The 27425-nt window shown below is 42.5% G+C and overlaps 1 protein-coding gene across 2 annotated transcripts in view; it reads left to right on the top strand.

The window, feature by feature from the left end:
- The first annotated feature begins 1201 nt into the window (after nucleotides 1–1201).
- The window catches only part of grm1a (glutamate receptor, metabotropic 1a), a 57124-nt gene continuing 30900 nt past the window's right edge, over nucleotides 1202–27425 (top strand). For both annotated transcript variants that reach the window (XM_050057765.1, XM_050057766.1), the window contains exons 1-3: nucleotides 1202–1433; nucleotides 2265–3108; nucleotides 7026–7275. In XM_050057765.1, the coding sequence (XP_049913722.1) occupies nucleotides 2379–3108; nucleotides 7026–7275 (980 nt within the window). In that variant the 5' untranslated portion in view covers nucleotides 1202–1433; nucleotides 2265–2378. The remainder of the gene's footprint in view (nucleotides 1434–2264; nucleotides 3109–7025; nucleotides 7276–27425) is intronic.

The following is a 27425-nucleotide window of genomic DNA, read 5'->3' as shown; positions in this document are numbered from 1 at the left end:
AAATACACAACATTTCTGCAATCACAAATCACCTAATTTCAGAAAAATAAAAATCAATGTGTATATTAAAGACATTTATTTACAGCTGAGATTCTTAACCTTGATTAACCTTGATACTATAAAACTGACCAAAACAGTTAGTGACTTTCATATATTTCAGCATAGTAAATGAGTGCGAGTAAAGAAACCAAACATTTTGATGTTACATGTATGTTCCTGTGACCTTATGACCGAAAAATAGCTGTGTGCGAACCGGACGAAGGCACGCACAAAGTTAAAATGTCAACCTACAATAATACGGTCTGTGGGGAGTTAGGAAGACATCCACTCTGTATTACAGTTAAAATGAGAATTACTGACTCCTGGGGGAGGCTGATAGAGGGTAAAGAAACTAAACGTGTTCCAACCGACCCCGGTCTCCCCTAATCTCAGGTTGAGTGAATCTATCCAGCAGGTCAAACAGCAGCAACACTGAGCTCTTCTATTGACCTAATGACTCAAATGTCACCAATGACCTTCAGTCCAACACTAGATGGCGCGATGCAAACTGTTGACTGCTGTCCACGGTGCTGAAAACACCCATCTTCGCCTATTAGAAGCCGGGTGGGGGGGGGGGCACACACAACTCAAGTGAAAGTGGAGGAGTGAACATATGAGATGAAGGGCAGCGGTGCTTTACGCCTCTGTCTGCTGCTTGTCAGCGCCTGTCANGGGGGGGGGGGGGGGGGCACACACAACTCAAGTGAAAGTGGAGGAGTGAACATATGAGATGAAGGGCAGCGGTGCTTTACGCCTCTGTCTGCTGCTTGTCAGCGCCTGTCACTTTAAAACCCTATAAAGTCCCTTCAGTTATAGCGAGCTGTCAGATAACTCAAAGTGCGGTTAACGCCTGACACCGATACCTCATCTCACTTTCTGTCTCCCCCTCGAAATTATTGACACACTGAATTATTAAGTTGCGACGACACACACATACACACATACACACATACACACGCACACACACACACACACAGTTTCGTGTTTTATGGTGGTGCTGCAGACCCCACAGCACTGATGCTGCAGCTGTGCTTTTCCTCCAGACATTTCCAAACCTGCTTATATGAAGTACCAGATACGGAACTGTCTTGCACATAAGCCCCACTGGTGTGCTTTCTATAGGCTAATGCATTAAATATGACAGCAGATTTTTGACGTCATTTTAGCTCTGATAAAACACACAGGTCTCACTGTCATGATGCATGTGAAGAGGTAAACTAGAAAAGGCGATGGTTGCGGCGGGTGATGCGTTCACGTTTCGAGTTGCGCGTGTGTGTATGTGTATGTGTGTGTGAGGGAGAGAGGGAGAGAGTGAGAGAGACTCAAGTGATCCAGCCGAGGACCACGCGCTACAGAAGACGGACGAAGGCACGCGACATGTCTCAAGGATTCAGGTAAGTTTTAATTCAATGACTCTTATAAATAAGAATAAATATGTGTAATGTAAAAAGGGCAGTGGGATAGATAGATAGATAGATAGATAGATAGGGGGTTATATATGTAACAGAGCAGAGAATTCATGTTATGCCTCCTTCTGCTGAATGATAGTCGCATTTTGTGTATTATTATTATTATTATTATTATTATTATTACCATTATTATTAATAGAAGTAGTAGTACTGGTAGTAATATTATCGATCGGTGCTACCTAAGGCTGTATGGATCAGAGGAAGGGTGCACGGTGCGTTTAAAACCAAGAACAGCCCAGATTCACCCTCATGCAGAATTCAAATAGGGCTCGACTGTGTGAGGATTGTAGTTTCTCTGCTCTATAGAAACTAGCTGAGTCAAATGATGAAGAATGTGTCTGTGAGAGGATGACGAGTACAGGCAACAGTCCCAAAGACGTCCTTGCAACGTGTTTTGGATAGCGCGCTGTCCACGGTGCTGAAATCTGGTCTCTGCCTGGTTTTCTCAATGGACAGAGCTCTGCACTTTCAGCCTCTCCCTGTACACTCCTGGGTATTTGTAATATAACATGACTGCTTGAGAAAGTACCTGGCAGTCCCCAGTGGACAGCAGTTGATGAGGTGGGCGTGAGTTTGAGTGCCTTGCTCAGAGGCTCAGAGGCATGAGGACTGTTGTCAGCTGTAGGACTGTAGAAACGGGCGTTGATGGAAAGGAGCATGCGTGCTTAGTCAACTATTCCCACATACCCCTGTAGCACATCTGGCCTCATTTCTCTCAGCTTCCATGTCACAGCAGTTTGTCTTCTCCCTCCGCAGGTGCGCGCGGATATGCCCCGGGTGTCGTGCTCACAGCTCGTGGTCGCTGGGATAAACGTGGATGTATTGACGGACAGCGGATAGTATGCCTGCACAGTTGGCGCGGCTCACGCGATGTGGCACAACATGGCACGCGTAAAGATGGGTCTCTTCGCTCTCCTGTGTCTCCCCGCGTTTTTCTTCCGCTGCCTCGTGCTCTCCCACAGCAGCAGCATCTATGAGCGCTCGGTGGTGCCTCGCGCCGTGTCCCGCTCCGTGGCGCGGATGGATGGAGACGTGATTATCGGCGCGCTCTTCTCCGTCCACCACCAGCCGTCTGCGGAGAAAGTGGCCGAGCGGAAGTGCGGGGACGTCCGCGAGCAGTACGGCATCCAAAGGGTGGAGGCCATGTTCCACACGTTGGACCGGATCAACGCCGACCCGAACCTGCTCCCCAATATCAGCCTGGGCTGTGAGATCCGAGACTCCTGCTGGCACTCGTCTGTGGCCCTGGAGCAGAGCATTGAGTTCATCCGGGACTCCCTCATCTCAATCCGGGATGATAAGGACGGGTCCAAATGGTGCATTGACGGCACCCCGTCCCACCAGCCTCCACCCTCCAAGAAGCCCATCGCAGGAGTGATCGGACCGGGATCCAGCTCTGTGGCCATTCAAGTGCAGAACCTCCTGCAGCTCTTCAACATCCCGCAGATCGCCTACTCTGCCACCAGCATCGACCTGAGTGACAAGACTCTGTTCAAGTACTTCCTCAGGGTGGTGCCCTCAGACACCCTCCAGGCCCGGGCCATGCTGGACATTGTCAAGCGGTACAACTGGACCTATGTGTCTGCGGTGCACACTGAGGGTGAGACCCCATCACTGACCTCTCTCATTGGAGAATCACCATCATCTGCCATCAGTCATGTTGTCTGTCAGTCTGGTCATGGACATGGGTATAGATTTTGGTGGGGGGGACGTGGGGGACACCTCCCCCTTAATATTTGCATTTGTCCCCATGTGTAGCAGAGGACTTTTAATGACAAAATATAAGACATTTACACCATAAATGAATACAGAAAAGGCCCAAATTGGTGCCTAAAAATTCACCAGAATGTGGGAAATTAAGTGTTTGATGCCAAAAATTCTCTGGCTGAGTACCCAAAACCCCCATTTTTATGTGTCCCCCCCAATGTCCAAATGAAACCTATGCCCTTGCCAGTGGAAAATCAAATGACCTCATCATTTATTATGGTATTTTTAATCACCCATGCATGGTGTCACTTAAGTGATTATAGTTTGAGATAGACAAATACATTTCCTGTAACATTTTATGCCATCTTCAAAACAGGTAGAATTATTATCCAGTTCTTTCCCCTCAAGACTTAATAGAGATTCTGGCCGTTTGATGGAGTGACGTAAAGTTGAGATGTATGGGGAAACCTGGAAAGATAATTACAGTTTTTATGGTAAACCACTGGCTTCTTAAAGAATTTGATGAAATGGAAAACTACATATACATAGACCAAATAAATGGAGGGTCTAGGGGCCAACATCCTCAAAAATCCCACTTCCACAGTTTTTCGTTAATGGTCTTTGAGAGTAACGTTGCAGGTCCACTTCCATGTTTGTCTTTAAAGAGGAACAGGATGTCAAAGAAATGTAGTCACTCCTTTACCTCTCTGTGAACAGTATCTGCCCGTCTGTGTCTCAGTCTTTTGCTCTCAGCTGTTAGAACAGGTAGTTGCCGCCGCCTATGTGCATATGTATCTTTTGGAGGATTTTTATGCAATGGTCTGGAGTTGGGGGGTTGTGGGGATATTGCACATCCGCACATCCATGGGTGGGTTATGAGACAATGGGGCCCTGGGCACAGATATGCAAAAGGCCCCACCATCTCTCCTAAACAGGAGCAAGACAGTTTGTGGTGGTATTGTCCATTTTTATATGTATTTATTTATTGCTATTTTGCATCTCTTTCTCGTCATTTTGTGTCTCTTTGTTGTCGTTTTGTGTCTCCATGGGGTAATTTTGTGTCTTTTTTTTTGCTCGTTTTGTGTCTCCTTGTTGTAGTTTACTGTTTCCTTGGGATTATATTGTGTATTTTTTTGCTCGTTGTGTGTGTCTTCGTTGTCGTTTTCTGTCTCCTTGGGATTATATTGTGTCTTTTTTTGCTGGTTTTGTGTCTCTTTGTGGTCATTTTCTGTCTCCTTGGGATAATTTTGTTGTTATTTTGGCGCTTTTGTCATAAATTTGTGTGTCCTGGCAGTTACCTTGCAGCTCTTGTGGTCATTTTGAGTCTCTTCCTCGTCTGTACATGTTAATTTAAGTGACAATTTGCAGGTAAAGGCCAGGGCCATTTATTTAATAACCTGCATCAGTGTATGGACTGTATGTTTAGAAAGCACCGAAAGGTCTCTCCTTATGTTTCTTTGAGAATTATAGGCACTCGTCCTCCCTCACACTTGGTTATAATATGCTTCAGCATGTGGCACCAAAGCTGGGGGTTCTCAGCTGTGTTATTAGAGTCCTTGCAGCAAGTTTTAAAAGTCAGTATCCAGCCAAACACATGGTGGACTGGCTCGGCATTAACAATTTAGGTGTTCATTTGGAAATGTTAAATTAATTCCAAGTACGGAGGATGAGGCTGGAATGAAAAAAATGACATTAACGTTTCAAATTTCACCAGATACATATGAATTAAAATGAACGTCTTATCTCTACAGAAACCTTAGCAGTATTAGCATTCAGTCTTTCATGCCATGATGGGCTTTCTTTTTTCTTTTTAAGAACTCTTATGCTAATTTGTTCAGCCGAACAGCACAACATTGTATTATGGTGGAGGTAAAAGGGAGGAGAGGGGTTGGGTAGATAGTAATTACTGTGAAGTGAATTATGTCCATAGCTTTTCATTAAAGTCTTAGTGAAACACAGTCAGTGAAGTGCACCCAAATTATGACTGACAGGCAACATTACACAAGCCCCCCTTAGGAGCTGCGGACTCACAGGGAGTGTAAAACATCTTTGGAAAGTCCTATTATAGTCAGGTGCTGGTGAGGGGCTGTGACACAGGTTGCTATCAGATAGATGAAGAGAGGGAGTTAGGGAGCTGTAGTACCTGGAGACATAACTAGGTGGCGTCAGCTGTCTGACCTTCAGCATACAGGAGGTGCCTCTGGGACTGAAGTCATAATTTAAGAGTAATGAAAAACCAGTCAGGGGAAGGATGGATTTGATTGCAAGCAACATAATTTACTCAACAGGCTGCAGTGCGAGAGATAAAAGTAGGGTAGTTTACAAAAATGTTCCAACTTGGAGGCTTTAATTGGATTTTACTTTCACATCAACATAAACATTTACAGGGACTATAGGTTCAGTTTTTGAGACCCATAGTAAATGTTTTAAACTCAGCCTTCACATCCCAATTTGTCTGATGCAGATGTGACCTTTGAGGAGTCATGTGTAAATCTGTTTCGCTCTATCTTTAGTTATCTCTGCAATAGTGGTCACGACTGGCTTAAGCTCATGAGCTCACTCTCCCTCCACCACCTTAGACAAGTTATAAATGCAGCTTGTTCCCGTAGCAACAGCTAGGGCTGTGAAATTGCATAAATTACCTGTCCCGATTATCATCAGCCTGGTAGGAATACTCAAAGCAGGTTTTTTGGTAGTCATTGTCAAACGGGCTGTCAACTAATGCACCGCCACCCACCTGTCTCACAGCCGAGATGGAAAGAGTGAAATAATTGGATATCATTATTTCCATTTACCAGTGGGAGAATGAAATGAGGCAACTGGAAATATCATCAAAGGACTATTGGAAAACCAACACATGGGCCCATTGTGTGCCAGAGTAAATGCATTACTGTGATGCCTGTTTCAGCTGCCGTAATCGTCGCCACACACACACACACACACACACACACACACACACAGATAGTATTTGTTCTTCATCACCCATGGACTGTAAGGGGAGAGCGGCACGGAGGCCCCCGGGAACATGGCCTCTCATCAAGGCAATTGCAAAACAAATGTTTTCAGATGTTTATGGACAGGGGGCTTTTAATTTCCTTTTGACAACATGCACATACAAACACCCCCCCCACACACACACACACACATGTTCAGGCATGCACAAGTGATTGGATTGTCTGTGTAATCCAGCTCTCATGCTAAAGAGCTGTGGGCTTTATCAACAATCCAGATTGTGACACAGCGGTGGAGCGCTGCGGTCCACATGGAAATAAAAGATTTAGATTCAGACAGCTTTGCGCGGCTCTTGATTGGGATGCAGTTAAACAAGGATAGCTATCTTCACCCCTTTTGGCTTTGATTGCAATCAGTAGCCAGCAAACTCTCTGACACTCATTACTAGAGGATCAGAGCCTCAGCTCAGTCAGGACTCGACGCACTAAAGAACATGGGGGAGGGGATGGGGGGGTGTTTAAAGTATAACATTGATTATCCATCAGTGACATAATTAGAAATGTATGGGTGCAAGCATTTAATGATGTGTTTTTGCGAGCAACGAGGCATGTAATGCTTTGTTATCGCTAAAACATTGATTGTGACACTTATAATAAGGAAATAAAGCTGCGTATTTTGAGCACACAATTAGTGAAAATGACACAGCCAGTGTAATATCCATATCCACGAAGGCTAATTTAAGAAATTGGATTACCAGACAGTGAACAAACATTCCACATGGAAGGTGTTTTATTGTTTAATTCCAGCTTTCCGGCTGAATTCTCACTATTCAGTAACTGTTTTCTTCATCACCTGTAGGAAATTATGGGGAGAGCGGCATGGAGGCCTTCAAGGAGCTGGCCTCACAGGAAGGCTTATGCATTGCCCACTCGGACAAGATCTACAGTAACGCGGGGGAGAAGCACTTTGATCGCCTTTTGAGGAAACTACGGGAACGTCTGCCCAAAGCTCGTGTGGTGGTGTGTTTCTGCGAGGGCATGACCGTCCGAGGTCTCCTGATGGCCATGAGGAGACTGGGGGTGTACGGAGAGTTCCTCCTCATCGGCAGGTACGGATGTGTTTGATTTTTTTTTAACCTTTTGATTCACAGTTGAGAGCATCTCTGTGGATGGCAAGAAATCGGTTAACAGGCTGGAAGGCTGCGAGATGCCGTGTTGTCTTCCTGATGTGCATGTCACCAAGGCAACCGAGAAGAATTAGACCACATACCAATAGCGCTGAATAGAAATGTTCTCCAGCAATGAATAATTGGTATTTCTGTCACAGACACAAAACCAGAGAGGGAAACAATGCCCCTAGTCCATTCTCTCCCTTTTGGGCTGTCTCTTGTTTGTTTTTTCATGGCAGTGGCAGTCATTTGGCTTTCAGCAATCAAAGAGAAGCACGCACACATCTGTTTGAATCTGTATTGAAACACCCTGAAGTGTAGAAAGCCTTTCTTTTTTTGTGAGTATACCTCCACTCTGGACATTCGCTCCATCTCTTTCTCTGTATGTTTCTCCTCCACCTCTCTGTCTCTGTTAGTCAATGCTGACTGACAGTGAATCTTAGTCATTACAAAAGGGCAAGTAGAGTCGTCTCACACACTTATACAGCGACACATTACACCATGAAATAACCCTCAAGTAACATTCACACTTGTCAGTATAAGCCACAGCAACCTTGATGCTACTTTTCAGTTCATTCATGCTATATTTTGGTGTCGGTCTGTTGCAGGGCAGTTGTCAGCCGTATGTTCCACGAGGAGGACATTAATAAGACAGCTAAGGATGACCGAGGCTTGCAGCCGAGCTAAGCGGTATTCGTTGGAGATTTGACAAACTCTGCATGAGAGCAGCTCAAATTCTGAGCCATCATCCTGTAGCAGGAAGAACCTGAGAGACAAAAAGCAGTACAGTAGCTTCCATCTTTGCTGTGTCTGTACTTATGTTGGATGGCTCAGATTTTGGCAGTCAGCAGATTTTCAGCAGTAGTTGTTTTTTCCTCATCAGTGGATTTCTCTCCATGTTTGTTTATAGAACTATCCAAATGCTGTAACACCAGAGAACTAAATTTGCCTTAATAATAGACTGTATAAAATAATGGACGTAGCCACCGTGATGTCACCCATTGGTTTGTGGATTCCCATTTTGAAGCCTTGAGTTTGGCATTTTGGCTGTCCCCATCTTGGATTTTTGGAGACAGAAAAGACTATTTTTGGGCCAGAAGGTGGAGCTAACCTTAAACCGGGATTATTACTTGTGCATTAGCTCTATGCAGAGCCTACACCGTAGCCTACGCACGTGGCCCACACTGTTGTGAACATTTATACTTGTGCAGTGGTGTGTCTGTGTCACTCTGCAGGTACACCTCCAAAACACTAGTCGNCCTACACCGTGCCTACGCACGTGGCCCACACTGTTGTGAACATTTATACTTGTGCAGTGGTGTGTCTGTGTCACTCTGCAGGTACACCTCCAAAACACTAGTCGGCAGCAGGGTTTCTGTGAAGTGGTGTAAAGTTTAGTTGATTCAAAACACACATTTAACACACATTAAACATGGCTTAATGGAGATAATTTCAATCACAAGTACACAAATCAGCTTCACTATAACTCGCAGCATTCACAGACAAACACTTTTCCCACATATACAACATGCTAATGTTATTAGCACAAGCTTATGGCATTTTACATTGTATAAATTAGCCTAGCAGCTAGCAGACTCTTCCTCTATTCATATGATGCCAGGGTCAACAGCAACATTTAACAAAGGTAACGTTTCAAATTCGGCTCCATTACAACTCACAGGGTTCACCGACAAAACAACTGTCTTATACTAAACATGTTTTCAAAACAAATACAACGTGCTAACGATATTAGCACAAGCCTATGGCATTTTACATTGTATAAATTAGCCTAGCGACTAGCAAAGATTTCCTCTACTTGTATGAAGTCAGGATAAATCACACACAAGACTTAAAATATTATTTTGTGGAGGCTTTATTGTCTCCACAATTGATTGTTTCTTATCTGTGAAGTTAAAGTAAATAAAATCTTTGTTTCCACTGAGCGAAATGGTGTAAGCTTACAAACATAGACAGGGGGTCTGTGTCGCAGAGACGTGTAGTTATATTTCTGGGATGGTGCACATCAGGTTACATCGTAGGTACAGCGTTGATTCAACGCATAAGTATAAATCCCGCTACACGTTTGCTGCTAGCTTGGTTCACGTGGTGTGTTTACAGCTATGGTTAACTGTTATAATATTAATGCTAATGCTTATTTTCACTTTCAAAAAACAGGCTTAAAACCATAAAGGCAAAATGTAATTACCAGACAAACGGAATATCAGACTCCTTGTAGGGTTTTTTAGTGCAACCAAATGCTCAACAAGTCATTTTTAGGCAACCAAAACATTACATTTAATTTTCATGAACTGGAAATACACTGAAGTAGCAACAGCTACCACTACAGCAATAATCTGTGGTTTGGGTTTAAAGGCGCTGTATGTAAGAATGTGGCCAAAACGGTTACTGCACTCAAATTCAAAATACTGCCGCAAGTCGTGTCCGCCCCCCCTCCCCTCCAGATTCGAGGTTGCTGGACAGCGGCACGCTGGAGACTGATTTGTTTGCCCACGGGCGGCTGCCGTGGCAGGGCCTCGTCGCCGCGTCCCTGATCTTCAGTTTTCCAGCGGACCATTCGAGCAAGTCCGGCTTCTCTGCTGCTAACGCTGCTGCCTGGATACAGCTGAGGAGGAGCCGGCTGCTAATGCTATGTACTGGGACACTGCTAATGCTGCGGGCCGTGCTGCTGTAGCTCAGTCGTAACTGTAACTGATGCTGAGACTCTACTGACTGTGTGACTGGTAGACGGCGGTGGGTGGCGCAACAGGCCAAAACACAAATTCAAAACATAAACATGATTTGCGGACCGTAAAAAATTTTTTTAAATGCGAATATTCTGGCTGTACTATTGTTGTCGGTGAGATCAGTATGTTATATGAACATTATTCCTTAGTCTCTGTGACATATTAGGAGGATTTTATGACTATTTGCTTTATATTTCTTACATATAGCTCCTTTAAATGAACAGATTTCTGCCAGGAAGGCTGACTTTTCCCATGTCCCACAATGTTTCTCCTAAACCTAGCCAAGTCAAGGCTTTCTGGTAGAAAGCCCTGAAGGCAAACATCTTCCAACAGCTAATCCGTGAATCTGGAATTAGGCCATGATTACATTGACTAAACAACGTTGTCGCCGTAGTAGCAACTTATCAACGGACAGCACCTACCTGTCACTTAAATGGCCACACCCTTAATGATGCATAACACTTAAACAAGTTAGTTATATGAAAATTCACCCATGAGTTGTCATGAAGGAGGAAATAACCTATAGAGTCCAAAAACATGTTTATTTCTGCTGTAAAGTTGGACATTTTAACAGAGGGGTCTATGGGAATTGACTCTGTTTTGGATCCAGCCTAAAGTGGCTATTAGGGGAACTTTTGGCACTTCCTGGTTGGCGTCATTTTTCAGCCCTTGGGTAGCCTCTTGGTATTAATCCGCAGCTGAAAAACAGTCCCCTATAAATGTACTCTTACATCTGTTTGAGTTACATTTGCTAAAAAGGAGGAACTTTATATATATGACCAGTTTTCAAGGATTTCCAACTTCAGTGTAAACCAACAGGCTTCAAGCTGGGAGCCTCAGGCAGGGTAGGGAAGTTGGAAAGCATCGAGACATGGATTAAAAAGATGTTGGGTTTTTTCATGGGTTTTACTGACAGTAAGAAAAATGCAGAAAAAGTGTAAAGTATAAAAAATATCTAAAGTATCTAATAGAGGTGAATTAGGACACCTTGTTGCATTAGATTAAATCTGGCAACTGGTTAATGTCCTTGTATGTACTTACACACATTCATAAGATTCTCCAGTCTAATAGACATTTCTCTATTGGCAGCCACTGAGGGATTTGTTTCTTGTCATTGCCATTATCCTTGAGCCTCTTCTATTTCCTGTGAGTGGTAGAAATGAAGTGAAGACAAGTACTGCTCTCACCAGCCTCTGTTTATGAGTGTTATATTCAATGCATACGTGCATATTTAAGTCTTTGGCAGGGGAAGGCACTCCTTCTTTTCAGATGCAGAACCTGCCTTTTAAATTATCCATTATAATGACACTCTAGGGTTACATTCCTTCCCATATCTCTCCTTTTCTTTTTCCTCCATAGGAGATGGGAAAGTAGGTCTTTTTTTAGCTTTTGTGGAAGTCTCCATGGGCGGAAGAAATGCTTCTGGGTCAGAGAGAGAGAGAGAGAGAGAGAGAGAGAGAGAGAGAGAGAGAGAGAGAGAGAGAGAGACGGAGTGTGTAAAAATGACAGAGGAAGTCTGGGCCAGCACAGATGCCAAGCCATGTGTGTGTTTCCCAGGATGTAGTGCAGAACTGAATGAAGCTGTCAGACAGGTATTATCTCATCAAAGTGGAGCTTGTTTTCTTAATTCATGCCTTCACCTCCAAAGAAGCCTCTTTCATGAAGGGTGTGTGTGTGTGTGTGTGTGTGTGTGTGTGTGTGTGTGTGTGTACTATAGAGTTAGAAGGATGTAAGCCACGCAAAGACAAACAAAGAATGAATGAAACAAAGTGACAGAGCAATAAGAGTACAGACAGGCCAATCTGTCTCTCCTACATTGAACATCTAATGGACCGGCTTCTCAGTCTCTCTTTACCACTGCACATTTATTATTTTTTACTGTGCTAAATTGGTTGTCAACAAAAATCTAATCATATTAAAACTGGTAATGTAGCAAAAAAAAATGTCGCAGTGGACAGAAGTTAAAAATTTGCAACTAGTCTTTTGTACTTTTTTGACTTTTAAAGGGGCTCTGTGCGACATTCACCTATGATTTAGTCTGATTCAGGTTGACTGCACACGGCACTTTACAGTTTTGGTTCTCACAGCTCTGTAGCAGGCAACTGTTTTCATTGGAAAACTCCAACACTTAACAGACACAGTTAGCAACTAGCTGGTCAAAGCATTGTTCATTGGGTGGCTAGAAGCCAGACACATTCTAGAGTATTTCAAAATACTCCGCTATCGATGATACTTTGTTTGACATGGTACTTCTACAGAAAAATACCCTGAAAAGGGGGAAGGGGAAGCAGATTGTTTTCCCTCATTGAGAAATTCTGGATAGGACCTCCGTCCCTAACACCACTGCTTGCAAAAGGTTTCGCTTTTGCTTTCTCCAGTGCTGGAGAGTGTAAGCATTGGAGGAAACTTTGGAGAGATTCAGCCAAACATGTTTGAGCCTGAGTCAGACCCAGACTCAGATGAATAGTGTATTGTGCACCAAATCAGTGATTAGAAGATGTATCAGAACTTTAGGTGCAGTTAGAATCTTTTATTTGTTTGTGTTGTTTGTTAGCTTGTAGGCTAACCCGCAGTGGCTGACAGCATTAATGGTTGTGAAACATATAATAAAATCCAGTATGATGGGGTTTTTGGTAGATATTGGAAGGAAGCTCCAGGGTCCAGTTTACATCCAAAACCTGCACTCTTTACCATGTTAGTTGCCAAAACTTTCACTATGCTAATGCTAACTCTGCTGTCTGTACTGAAAAGTCAGTTTCAGGTTCCTTTTCCGGTGTTGCATCGTCTAGTACACAGACATCGTCCCCTTCAGTAGAAGAATGGGAAAATCGTTCTCTAGTGACAGCCTTTGCACAGATACAAATCAATATAGTCAAGGTCAGACATTTTAGGGGGCATAAACAGAAGAAAAACACATTTTTGAGTGAAGGGGAACTTTAAACGATGAACTTGTACTGCCTGCTGCCTGCAGATTCAATTGAATTGAGAAACAGATACATATGTAATGGCTACAACATAATTTCTGTTACTTTTACTACAATTTCACACAAGTGTACTCTTGGGTATCACAACACATCGCAATAGGCATTTGGAAAGGGTTTTAATAGAAGTTTAATGTTTCATTACAGTCTGTATGAGTCAGCTTCAAAACTGATAAAAATTAAAAGTTGATATTTTGCCCTGAAAGAAGTCATCACATACAGCTTTAAAATCATCAAGGCTACGATCATGCCAGAACAAAGAAAATATGCCAGGAACTGGGAGCATTATGGGTCCAAATTTCTTCATCATCAGGCACTCTTGCAGTCAGGGCTTCCAAAAAATGTTTTCATTTAGAAAATAAAACTTCCAATTATTGCATCCCCTTCAGCCCAATCAAAAAAAGCACCACTCCAAAATTTGAGGATGTTGGTGTTTTAATTATCGCACGACAGTCAGTATAATTTGTAAGGGTAACACGGTGTGTGCAGCTGGTGCCATCAAAATCAGTGAGATGGTGAGACAGTTATTGGCATCTCTTTGACCTTATACATCTCCCACTTTTATTGACTTGGCCCAAACAAACAGATCCAGATAAGAGATGGCGTACCAGGCATTAAAAAGATACAACATCCAAGAGCAGGCAGTGTTTTTTTTTAACCACATCTCATATGTAGAGATGATCGTAGAACACAGCAGAGGCAGATAAAAACACTATACAGCAGCGGCTATGTAAACTACAAGTAGACATGCAGAGAGTTTTGAATCTGAGAGCTTTTGTTTTAGCTGCTCGGCTAACCTGCTCTTCAGACGAGGGCCAGGTGTGGCAGCGTGCTCGACCCACTTTATCCCTGACCTGCAGACTCTACTCTGCATCACTTCAGCACTTTACATCCACTCTGCTCTGCTACTGTCTGTCAACAGGGCTCTTGTCTTTCTCTCTCTGTGGTGTCAATCATGATTTTTCCAATCAGCTGCCTCCATTACTCCACGCCAGCACACATCCACGCTCACAAGAGACGACATTTATTCCATGCATACACTCAGGCGCGCGGATACAGACACACGTTCCCGACATAGATTATCCGCTTCATTCCAATCAAGGAGACATTGATGTCTGTCTTCTTGTTTTGTTAAAGTACATTTCAAAGTGATTCTGTTGAATGAGAAACAAATTCAGCTCTGACGGGATGAAGCAGGATGCACAGGGAGTGTTTGGATAAAACCTCAGTCAATTTTTAAGAAGAGAAGTGACTGTATGGCCAAGTGGGAAGCTGGTTGGTGAGCAGATTAGGAGAGTCAGTCAATTCTGCAGTAGGTTGGTTGAAGATTCTTTGACTGTGGAGTCGTGCTGGTCTGTCCACAGATTAAAGCAGAGACAGCACTGTGAGAGATGTAACAAAGACAGATGTAATATAAGACAGAGACAAAGAGAGATGAAGGTACAGACAGTGAGAGAAAGGGACGAGATAAGAAAGCTAAGCATGGTTGGGAGTGGGGGCGACATGCTTCTCAGTAGGCTGAGAACTTCTTACACTTTTTAGGCTTATAATTTATACAACAAGACCTCCTTGACCCTTGTGGAGTGATATTATTACCACCTCAACACCGTATGGGAAGAAGTTTGGGATGGATAGGTGGGTCAGTAAAGCATCTGACTGTGTTAACTGAATGTTAAAGCTACAAGGATCAATATTTTTATATAAACGTTGGATAATACCATCCCAGTCGCCAGAATAAATGTTGACATTGTACGTTTTTGCAAACCATTGATATGTATAATTTATACATTAATATTGTCTTTGGCGCTTGGACACCAGAGGGAGATATTTTGCGATCGAGGGACATCTGAGCAACAGCAGGAGTCCAGGCACTGGTGGTGGAGGTGGCTGATGACTCTGACTTTGCTAGAGCTTCATTGGTTATGTTTAGTAAAAGATCATGTTTTGGCTAAAAACACCTACCTCTGGTGGGACAAACACTGCCGGAGATGCAGCAGTGACTTGCTAAAACACAACCAGTTTTGTTTTTTGTTGGTCTCAAACACTGGTCTGCAGCTTGGCAGTAAGCAAGCTAATCGAAACTGTCATTTTAGAAACGTTGATGTGATATGTATGAAATGTTCAAATGTAAAGTGTCTGTGTCTTGCAGAAATGCACATTGCCAACATTTCCTTCTGGCGATGAGGCTGATAAACGGCTATGTGTTATGTGAGAAGTGTCGCTTGTATGCCTGACACGAACCAACCTTATTTCCAGCCTCCTGATGTTTTCAACAAAAAGCCAGAGAGTCTAAAGAGCCAGATATTTCCCTCTGGAGTTGATCGAGACCAAAACAGAGACGGAGAGAAAATGTTGGTCTTACATTCATCCGGTGGCCAACTTCAGTTGCATGCTCATTTTCTGTGTCTGCTGGATGTGTGTATAGCCGGCAGTTTGCTGACAAACTCACCATAACAACTTTTTTGTATATAAAGTATGTCAAAAAATATCTGCTTCTTGCGTTGTGTTTTATGCTTGGTGTGCAGGGCAAAAATTAGCTAATGTATGTTTAACTAAGCAGTTGGATACCAAACCATAGCAAAGGCAGGTGCCAAAATGTTATATGAATCATTTTTGTTGCCATTACTTGTAGATTAATGTTGGCATTGTACGTTTTTCGGTGGCAAGGTGGTGCAGTCGTTAGCATTATCGCTTTACAGCAAGAGGGTTCCTGGTTTGAACCCAGGGTGGGAGGTTCAAACCTGCAGTGGGGGAGCCCCTCCGTGTGGAGTTTGCATGTTCTTCCTGTGTCAGCGTGGGTTTTCTCCAGGTACTCCAGCTTCCTCCCACAGTCCAAAGACATACAGGTTAATTGGTGACTCTAAACTGGTCTATAGTCAATTGCAATCCATTTTGCAAGGGAGTTAGCTTTTTGCCCACAGGTAGATTTGCTCAGTTTGCGTCTGAATGTCTGGTTGAGTGTCTGAGTTGAGTGTGGCTTGACGAGGCTGGTTGCTAGCACTCGCATCGGGAACTGCCCATTGGTTCGACAGCCCATTGGTTCGACATCCCATTGTTCCGACCATATTAAACTCATTGTTCCAAAGTCCGTTCTGAAATCATCATGATGCCCTGTGGTTAAGGTCTGGTTAGGTTTAGGCACATAAACCACTTGGTTAGGGTCAGGAAAAGACCATGGTGTGGGTTAAAATGAAAAAGAAAGTGACAAACTCATAAGCCGTGAGCCTGCTCCGCCTCAAGCCGGTCGCGGCGCACCATACGCCCGCCGCAAGCCATTCAGCACCGCGGACAGTCGGACTAATGGGATGTCGAACCAATGGGCTGTCGAACCAATGACATGGACCCCTCGCATCAGAGCCTGTGCTAGCTTAGACGTTTGGGTTCGCTGCTAAATGCTTTGTGTTGAGGTGATTTTTCAGGCTCGAAGTACTCAGATGGTACGAAAACTTCTAAATGCAGATTGTAGAGAACAGTGGGCATTTTTTAAATGTAAACGTTCCATCTATGGGGCCAAGCAGTGTCGTCTGGTCTCCCTCCATCATGTGACAAAGCTACTGTGGCCTTCAGTGATGCACCAGGGTCAAAGGGCACCTCGAAACATGATTAATCAGCGGTTTTTTGATGCGTTATTTTTTCTTTATCGAAATTAATGCATTATTTCGACAGCCCCACTTCAAATGATACATATTAAACTTACAAATGATAACGTATCTGTGGTTTGTAGAAATGTACAATGCCAACATTTTCCTCTGGGAACTGGGCTGGTTATGATACCGACGAATATTATCACCATGTCCAAGTGCTTCAGATCAGAAAATCCTCATCTATGTTGTTTTGAAACACAGTTAAAAAAGGAATATTTTGTTTTGTAGTTTGGAGGACTTGTTGCATAAAACATACTGGATAATCTCATGAAAGCTTTGTCACCAGGCTCAGAAAAGAGCTCTCATCTGACAGAGCTTGCATGTGGAGCCTTGAGGGAATTGACATATTTTCACTTAGCAATTTCTCAAGGAAATGTACAAAGTTTTGCTTTACCTTTCATAAACTATCAAAGACCAAGTGCAGTATATGGCAGTTCCATGACAAATAGAGCTTGCCAAAATGAATTAGCACATCACGCCTCAACATGTTTTTTCTTCTGAGTCTCTTTGAAGTTAGTTTTTCACTCAACAGCTGTAGGACATAACTCAGAAATCAGTCTCACCGTAGGTAGGAATCATTTTAATGTCCCCCTGAGAGCAAGCAACAGCTACAGGTGAATGTGATACACATTATGAGCTGAATATATGTATGATAATGAAATTATTGCTCCACTTTATCCTCAGAGCAGCCTTATTCGTCTTTGGAGTCCAGCCACTCGAACTGTAGAGGGGAGGTATTTCCTATTGAGTTTCATGGTGAGACCAGGATGTTAATGTAGAACAGTGTGTGCTACATTGGGTGCACTTGATGCAGTAAAATGGCCACAGACTCCTTGACTGTTATTTGACCACAGAGAGCAATACACACAATGACTCCCAGGAGATGGCTGCCCATATTATTACAGATCAGCCATCACCATGTTGCTGTTAGTGAGCTGTGACCAGTGCTTGCAGCTAATGTGTCTTTTTGCTGAAGCCCCATTTATAGATTGTTTCGTCAAGGTCTTTCAGCTTGTCACCAGAATAGTTTTGCAAGCAACAACAAATGCAATCCAGAAGCACCCCCAGAAATTTTTCATAGGGGTTGCCAAATGGGGCCACGGAAAATCTTGGGGTGGCACACCAAAACCAAAAGCTAAAACTGAAGTTCAGGAATTGTATTATGCAGTTAAAGTATACAGGCTAGATGAACACTTTCTCTAGAACGAGTTAAGGAATCACACACTGGTTTACTTTAGTTTCTTATTTAATCATTAATGGGCCTCATTCAGAAACAGTTCGCACAAATCTGTGCTTAAACCATGTTTGTAGAAATCTGGGATTCATCAGTGTTTTCTTATCTGAATTTGTTTCTACTCTGCGAACAAATTCAGAACTATCTTGGTCACAAATGACAAAAAATGCCAAATGACAAAAGTTAGAAAATGTAAAGACGCACCTTTTAACTAAAATCATAGCATATTAAAACCGTAATTATTGAAAAATGCTTCAGAGCACATATTCAAAACTGTTCATTTAATTGGTCAAAAGTACTAAATAACTATTAAATTGACACCCTTTAATTCTCATCAATTATTAATTAAAAAAAATCAACTTTTGCCTTTCAATTTGAATAATTTTGATTGACCAACACATGCTTGGTGGTAAGAACAGAATCAACTGGTGTGCACGTGTCATGAATCCAATTTTGAGTTTGGGTGTAACAGTATTTCTGTGTGTACATTAGTTAATTAGGTCCGTATTACTAAATATCTGATGCACATAGACTAACACAGGTAAAGTCAACATTTTGGGATTGGTGTTATGTATCTGAATGTACATGTGTCAGCTGATTCATTTTTCCTCTAGTTGTCCTTAAAGAGACAAATATGCAGCTTTAATTTGAAGGGGTAAATCAGTAGTAGTCATTATGCATAATAATATAGTGGCATGGTGGTGCAGCGGTTAGCATTGTCGCCTCACAGCAAGAGGGTTCCTGGTTCAAACCTGGGATGGTGGAGCACTTCTGTGCGGGGTTTGCATGTTCTCCCCGTGTCGGCGTGACATGCAGGTTAACTGGTGACTCTAAATTGTCCGTAGGTCTGAATGTGAGTGTGAATGGTTGTCTGTCTCTATGTGTCAGCCCTGTGATAGTCTGGTGACCTGTCCAGGGTGCCCAATGTCAGCTGCCTGGGATAGGCTCCAAAACCAAAAATTACTCACAGCAGACGTAAACAAACGTAAAATGCCACCGTTGGGTCATAGATTTCTGCATCAGACGCTGAAGAAAAGCAGGCATCCTTTCATGGCCATATGCCATTAGGCAGCATCAGTTTTAAATCCCACCACACAACTACGTAATTTAAGGACCTGGAAAGTCCCTATAGGGCGGGCGGGAGGGATGGTGGATGGGTTCAGCAACACTGGACGTTCACCCAGGAGGCTGCTGTTTGCTTCCTACATGAATGTACAGCCAAACCATGATGGGGTTTTTCCCCCAAAACTGAACCATATGCATTTGTTGCACAATGAAATAAGCAGTGTTTTACCAACTTTGTAAGTTTATACTGAAAAAGACTGTATGCATCTAACGAGCAGAAACTGTACATATCCTATGAAAATGAAAGTGAATTTTGAAAAGACACAATGCATGTAACAGGTGTAAATTGATCTCCTCTAATTTCTCTGCCTCTCAATTTTTTATAAGGTCACAACAGATGGGTAGACTTAAAAAACTGCTCTGTTGGGAGCCACCATGTGCTGCCAGGACCATAACACTGTTCTCTATCAGCGAAAAACCCACTAATTTGACAAAACAATTTCAAATGGATAGAAGTTAAACATTACCGTACCATTGGCAATGATGCAATTTGAATGTATGGCGCCACATTGTGATGATTTTAAAAGGATTGTATGGCGAGTGTGCGCAGAGAAAAGCTATACATTTACTGAGAACAAGCTACTCAAGGTTAAAAACACCACTGAGGCCTCCCATGTTATGCTTATGCAACTCACAAGAGGGGAAAGGGGCAGCGGGGGGGCGAGCAATTGTATCAGAGTGGCCATGGCCACCCCTTAGCGGTGCCACTGTTACAGACACCAATATTTGGCCCCTGAAAGCCTGTTCAGTACTTTAAAAACCTCCTTTTAAAAGTAGCGTATTTGTGCTTTGCAGCTAACTGTATAGCCACTTACATAACAGAGACACTTGATGGGAGTAAAATGCACCTAGCAACAGCAATCTGAAGCACACTGGGCACTGTAATCACAATTGGAAGTCTAGAGTATAGTCATTAAGTAGCTTAAGAACAAGCTCTCTTCCTGCCAACAACTCAATGCGTGTACCTATTTTGAAAATCACTGTGGCTTCTTTGACATTTGTGCTGTCAAGTACACCAGCCCCAGCTGCACGTAAAACTAACATTCATATATATGTATTTGTAAATTGCAGCTGTGGCCTTTTGAAGAAAGACGAACCGCTGAAAAGAATGCAGAGAAAAATGCCACACACCCTTACAGCTGATCGAAGTGCAGTGAAATAAGGATGATTCATAAACTGGATTTTCAGACTGTTAGTAGTGAATGTGATGGAATATGTCTGTGATCTGACAGGAATGTATAGTACCCACGAAAAATATCTGGCAGTGTGTGTTTTAACCAAGGTTTCCCTGAGGCGGTTGAGTATTACTGTAAATCTCTGAATCCTGACTGAATTTCCACCCACTCACTTATATAGAAGAAATTGCCATGAAGTAGTTTTGTCAGCTAGATATACATCTACTGTACAGTCTTTTGTTATCGCTCCCTCTCTGCCTGTTCCCAAGCACCAAGCCTAGTTTCTGAATGGCAGCATGGAGTGAACCCACCTACCCATTTGCCCGCCTGCTCGCTCTCTTGCAATTAGCAGCATTCGTTTTCTCTCTCCCTCTAATGCAGCTTGAATGCTGTTATTACTAAACATCATTTGCATAAGCTGCTTTTCCACATGTAACGCTCATTTCTGCCCCTGTCTTACACACACACAGTCTTGGTCTGGGTCCCATTTTGAATGCTCGCGTCGTGTTATTTTAATTTTATTCCTGACAAAATGGACACTGAGACAGGAATGTGGATGTTCTGCCTCTGTAATGACTTGGCACAAGTCATTAGCAGGTTATGACTGCGCCTTTTGAGAGTGCACAGAGGTGCAGACAAAGCCGCGACCTCCTATTGTGCGTGTCACGTGCGTTTCCACATTTGGCTGCCCTCTTCGATTTCCTGCAACAAGAGGACTCAGGTTTTGCTCTTAGCTTAAAGAAGTGAAATGTTTACGGCGCCAGAGAGCGAGGGGAGTTGTGGCGCGACACATTTAGCTGCCTTCTTTCCTGTCATCTCTGAGGCTTTCATCTCCTCCCCATCTCAGGAAGGAGAGCGCAGAGGATGTGGAATTCTGCCTATTGACTTGCGAGTAATTTGGCAAATAGCAGGGCATGAGCAAAAAGAGACCTTATCTCTGGCAACAGCGCTGGGAAGAAAATTCAGAAAATGATTTCGATTCAGTAACTTGATGGATAAACACAGATTCAAAAAGAAAGGATGATAGCATAGGTGTGTCCTGACTGATATCTCGTAGCCCATTTGAAAATAACGAGATATATATCATGTATCGCCAGTCAGCCTGTAAATACCGAGATATGAATTTTGTCCTTATCGCCCAGCCCTAACCAGAATACAGGAAATTAAGCGTTTGATGCTCAATTTTTTTTTGCAGAGGACCCCTAAACCTCCTGTTCCATATGTGCCCCTCCCAGTGTTGACATAAAACCCACACCTTTGGATGATAGCCTTCTTGGATTGTGTTTAGCCTAAAATCACAGGCGGCTTTTTCTGATCATCTACAATTCCCCTCTTCCCCTTTCAGGATTATCTTGTGTGTGCCGTGATCCCCACGACTGACAGTGTGCTGCACTCTCTCGCTAGGCTCACTCTCCAGAAACATCTCTCTTTCTGTAGGCTCCCAGTCGGAGCACAATAGCGACTGATACATTAGTTATGAATGTAAAGACTCAGAGAGCGAGGGAGAAAGTGTGGCGGGGGGTGGAGGTGGAGGAGGGGGTGTGCTGGGTCTGAGACAAAAAAGCAGAGGAGGAATGAAGTCGAGCGAGCCAAGCCTCCATCTTTACGTTACTCTCTCTCTGCGACATGATTCTGTCCTTTTGACCCTCCGCGCTGAAGCAATCTTCATGCAAGTTTAGTGAGAGTTTACTGGGGCACATCATGCAGGAATCAAGCTCAATATAATTTTTTGTTAACAGCACAGGATTTACTGTACTGTGTGGAATAAAAAGCCTTGTGTGTGCTGCTTGTGCCACAGTCACCATGGAGATTTTGTTTGGGCTCATGACGGAGTTGGTGTGATCGTCTCACTGCAGATCTGTCATTCAGTCTGTCAGCAGGGCTCCAAACACAATAGTCCCTTCTCGGGAAATATGGCTGACATCTGAAAAATTCCTCGCAGCAACAACAGCAACAAAGATTATAATTATAAGATAAGGACACGCTGTCTACACTCATTCAGTAATGGAGCCCTGCTTGCGTTACTCGTACACACGTGTGGTTCTGGGAAGTACATTCAAGTTGAGTCAGGACTGGCGATTGCATCTGTTTGTGTTCCACCAAGCAAGGGAGCACAATGAACTGCATCTGAATATTTATAACACGCCTCTGATGTTAATTGAAAGCAGCCACACATTGTCAAGGACATCTCTCTCTTCCCAATTGATGCCTTGTGTTCCCTCGTGCGAGGGGATGGCTGAATGACATTGGAGTGATCAAAAATAGCACACTGGCTTTGCATGTGGACATAGTTGTCACATCCTGATTCGCAGAAAATTAAAATGCTTTCTTGTACAGACAGCTAATATTGGACCACAGTGTATGAGTACAACATGTAAACACAAAGGGAATAGTGAATGAAGGCAGGCAAGACTCGAACCACAAACACCCGGAAAACAACAAATTAGTCGTTATCTGCAACAACAGAATAGTGTTACAACAAGTATTAAAACAATAAGGCTTGAAAAAAAAATCAGCAATCATTAAAAAAAAGATGAGCAGTTTGTCATTTTTCATGCAAAATAATTGAAAACAAAGTCAGTTTTCAGCCTCTAGATCTGAGGATTTCTTCCTTTTTCTCTTTGCCATTACGGTTAATGGAATAACCTCAGGTTTTGGATGGCTGGTCAGACAATAAAATCATCATCTTGTAGTCCTAGTTAAACAATAAAATGTAACATAATGTAATCATGCTCATCAAACTCCAGATGGGTACAGCTGGAGCAGCATACAAAGTAAAAGCAGAGGCACTTTGCACCCTGAATTTTGCAAGCTGCCAAAAATTCAATGATTGCTAGTTTACACTTACAACGTCTTCTTTGAGCAAATACACCTCCCTAGTACGGCTCCCAAAACCTCAGCTACTTTCAGATTAGTTTTTCTCATGGCAACATTTACTCTTTTTTCTCATCAAAAAACAGAAAACAGGATATTGCAAAGCAGCAACCTCCGAGGCTGAAAAATGAAGCCAACGTGGATGTGCCAGACTGCAGTTACTTGAATAGCCACTTCAGGCTGGTTCCAAAAGCGAGTCAGTCCCCATCATGTTAAAATGCCCAACTTTACAGCAGAAATAAACATGATCACATCCTGGTGAAAAGAATGGTTTTGGTCTCTACAGCTAATTCCTCCTTCATGACAACTGTATGGGGAGTGAATTTTTGTATTAACTAACCTGTTTACATGTTATCAAGACTTAAAAGAGGATGGCCTGTCTGCCGATAGTGTCCTGGGCTTCTCAGGCAGATCCACCCCTCACTCCACCATAGTGTAAGCCTCTTGCCCAAAAACCAAAATTTAAAAGACTAAATGATTAATTGATCACATGAAAACAAGACGTATTTGTCAATAATGAAAATAAATTCAGACATCAATGAACCCTTTTTCTAAGTGAAACTGAAAAATGGATCTGGAGTAGGCGTAATTATTGCAACAATGAATAACCAAGATGTCAAAAGAGAACACAGAAGAATGTTAAAATGTAGGAGGCCTTAAGCAGCAGCGCTCTAACCAACCTTACATCGTGATTTTTACATTAAATTGACCAACTGATAATAAGATCTTGATGCAGAGACTTTGAATTGATGTCCCTCGGTGGTGAAAAGCAAAAAGGATTTTCTCCCTGCAGTGTTCCCTGTCAATGTAGAGGAGACTGATCTCCCCACTCAAACTGGGGCATGATGAATTAGTAAAAGCAGCTTGGATGGGCTTTTAAAGGCTCCCCGGCTCACCCAGGGTCCTCTGTGTCACCTCAAGAGAGTCATGCTGCTGCTGCCATCCAGCTAACAAGCCACCAGCACCACTCCTGCTTTAACTCCACAGAGCTGCAGGAGTAAGAAAAAATGGAGGAGAATGGCAGAACAGGGAGAGAGAGAGAGAGAGAGAGACAGAGATAAAGGCAGAGAGAGTTTTTGGAGACGGAGTGTTAGTGTTCAGCTGAGGAGAGAAACCCCTGTCTGAATATTTCTTCCACTGTCAGAGCAGTTTCGAATTAATTAAGGATGTGGTGGGATCTGCATGGAGATAAATGTAGAACGGAAAACAAAAATTACCCTTAAAAACTCCCGTTGTGTGAAATTAAAGAGACCAGTGGTACTTCCTTTACTGGAGCATTTTCATTTTATGTGCTTTATTATTTCTGCTCACTAAATTTCAAGTTTATCTTCTAACATATAATGACACACATCTCTACAGTGAATATGAGCTAACTTGACCTCATGTGGAGGAGAAGGGGATGGTGGGAGACATGATAAGTAGCAGAGATGCTTGTCAAGCTGCAGACCACTGTTTGTGACCAACAAGTAATAAGATTGTTTGTGTTTGTGCCATCACTGTGTTTACAGTGTTTTTTCAGCCACCAAAATGTGTGTTTTTTACCAAGCCATCACTGTTTTTACACCAGGGATAGTGCCACGAAAGGCAGTTGTGTTTTTTTACTGAAACATTGCTGCATTTTTCTGCCTAGACAGTGCCAGAAAAAAGCGTTTTATTTTCTACCAAGGCATCAATGAGTTTCCTGCCATGATAGTGTCACAAAAGGCGGTTGTTGATAAAATGTTATTATAAAAAATGATTAGAAAATGATAAAATGTGTTTCCCAAAGCGGTAAAGTGGTTGATACAGCATCACTGTTTTTCCAGCGGGGGTACTAACCCCCAAAGGCAGCCAATTTTTTACTGAAACATTGGTGCATTTTCCTGCCGGGATAGTGCCCCGAAAAGCTTTCTTCTTTTTACCAAGGCATCGATGTGTTTCCTTCCAGGATAGTGTCAGGTAAAGCGGATGGGTTTTTTTACCAATGCATCACTGTTTTTCCACCAGGGATAGTGCCACAAAAGGCAGTTGTTGTTTTTCTTTATAATGAAACATCGCTGCATTTCCTGCCAGGATAGTTCCATGAGAGCGGTTGGTTTTTTACTAAGGCATCCCTGCATTTCCTGCTCGCATAGTGTCACAAAAAGTGATTGTTTTTAATTAAATGTTGCTGTGCAGGGATAGTGTTGTGTAAAGCAGTTCTTTTTTTTTTACCAAGACATCTGTGCATTTTCTGCCGGGACAGTACAACAAAAGAGGTTGTTTTTTACCAGTACATCGCTCCATTTCCAGTTGAGTTTTTCAAACCATAACTAAGTGTTTTTTGTGCTTGAAAATAACCACATGTTGACATTTTTTAAGTATCTGCTACATAGTATGTCCATTGTTTACATTTTTCTTGCGAGTGGGTTGGGTAGAAACAGCCCGCGCCACTGCTTTCAAATGAGGCTTGCTCATGACCTGATTGTTGTATCTCATGTATCAGCCAACATCATCAGTAGCTCTGGTCCTTGTGTGGTTGTAACTCCTCCTTATGTGCTGTCATGGTGGTCAGGGTGGTGTTTGTGCAGCAAATGTAGGTTATGTCCCATTCTCCCTAATGGGGAGCTCATGATGCTTTTATTCAACATATTCAGATTCTAGGTTTGGACCCTTGATCCCTATGAATGTTACGTTGTTAGTGACATGTTTGGACTTGATTAAAACCTGAGTAAAAGCTACTTGAGTAGAGATTTGTTGTTGCACTTCTCTGTTCTGGTTGTGAGGAGGTTGTAAGCCAACAGTCGCTGCCAGTTACACCAAAAACATCACAGATTTCACTGCTTAGTTGGACCGCTGTTCTGTAAGTAGCTGTCATATTTGACACCTTCAGAATTCTCACAAAACCCATTTTGTAACAAGAATTGTTGAAGGAAACATTGAGTGTACATGTATAAATGATTCAAAATGAGTCACATCAAATATTTATTCATTTTCAAATTGCCCTGCTTATCTTAAAAATGATAGGATCCAAAACTGTTTCTGAGGCAGGCTGACTCTGATAGAGGCCAATCTGCAAGTCAAGTGCTTTTACTTTTACTATTTGAGCTCATATTCCTGCTAACAATTATGTACAGTTACTTGTATGTGAAGACCTGATTAACTTCCACCATCACTGAAAATGAGATGTACAGACAATGATTAAAAACAGAAAGAGAGACAAGAAGTTATGATGGGAGTAAATGAAGTGTGTGTGTGTGTGTGTGTGTGTGTGTTACATTAAGATCCTGATTTTACCTTTAAGACTAATGTAATTCCTCTAATTAGGCTGGTTGATGTTGTAGTGCTCTGTGAATGACAGACAGATTAAAAGTTTTTCCATTAACTACCTGAACTTTTATTCCAACGCTCGCATAGAGCAATTAGGAAACTCTTGACTCCCCTATCCTCCCTTTCCTCTTTTTAAAGTAACTCTTCCCATTCATCCTCCAGGGGAAACAGCGCATGTGATTAAATCTCTGCCCTGCCAATTAATTCATGGCTTCATAAATATACAAATGTGCTATCAAACTGGAACTAGATCATCCGGGAGAGTCGGGGGAGCTCTCAGTCTACTCACTGTTGTATACTACTCTATAAATTATCCAGCTGTTGGCATGCTGCACTCGTCTAAACAACGGCACACATCATCAAGTCTCAGTAAGTCATCAGAATACACATGTCCCATTATTAGGCATGTGGCATCAAAGGAATAGCACCCTGCTGACTTAACTTGCAGAGATAAATACTGACTTAAATGATTCATTTAATGTATTTGGAAAGTTGAGGGTGAAAAAGACATTACATTAAGTTTAAACCATCAAGATTAACCTCAGTCTTGTTGGTTTTACTTGTTTGATTCTGTTGTGCCTCAAATACATTTGTTCTTGTGCTGTACTTACTTACACAAGTTGATGGGTTTAGTTCCTACCAATAACCAAAGTTGGTTTCTTTTAACTATGACGACAATTTTTTTCTTTCAGTCTTTCATGTTGTTGTTGCCAGATCAGAATAAACCCATGTAAATAGCTCTTGTAATGGTCGTATGACGGCACTAACTCGTATGTTGGAGGGCAAAGATAAATGACCTGATTTGTACTTTAGGTGTGACGATTGTTGGATTGACCATAAGTACTCAAAGACATAGTGTTTGTATTTGTGATACTTTTCCTTATTGTTGCAAAAGTAATTAAAACGTATTCAGTGTGATGCCCTGTTTCACAAACCTGTCCTCTCAATTTAAAGGGACAGTTCACCCAAAATCAAAACTACACATTTTTCCTCTTACCTGTAGTGCTGTTTATCAGTCTAGATTG

Source organism: Epinephelus moara, chromosome 12 (genome assembly GCF_006386435.1).
Source record: "Epinephelus moara isolate mb chromosome 12, YSFRI_EMoa_1.0, whole genome shotgun sequence".
Classification (NCBI taxonomy): Eukaryota; Metazoa; Chordata; class Actinopteri; order Perciformes; family Serranidae; genus Epinephelus; species Epinephelus moara.
This window is presented reverse-complemented; position numbering and strand designations above follow the sequence as displayed.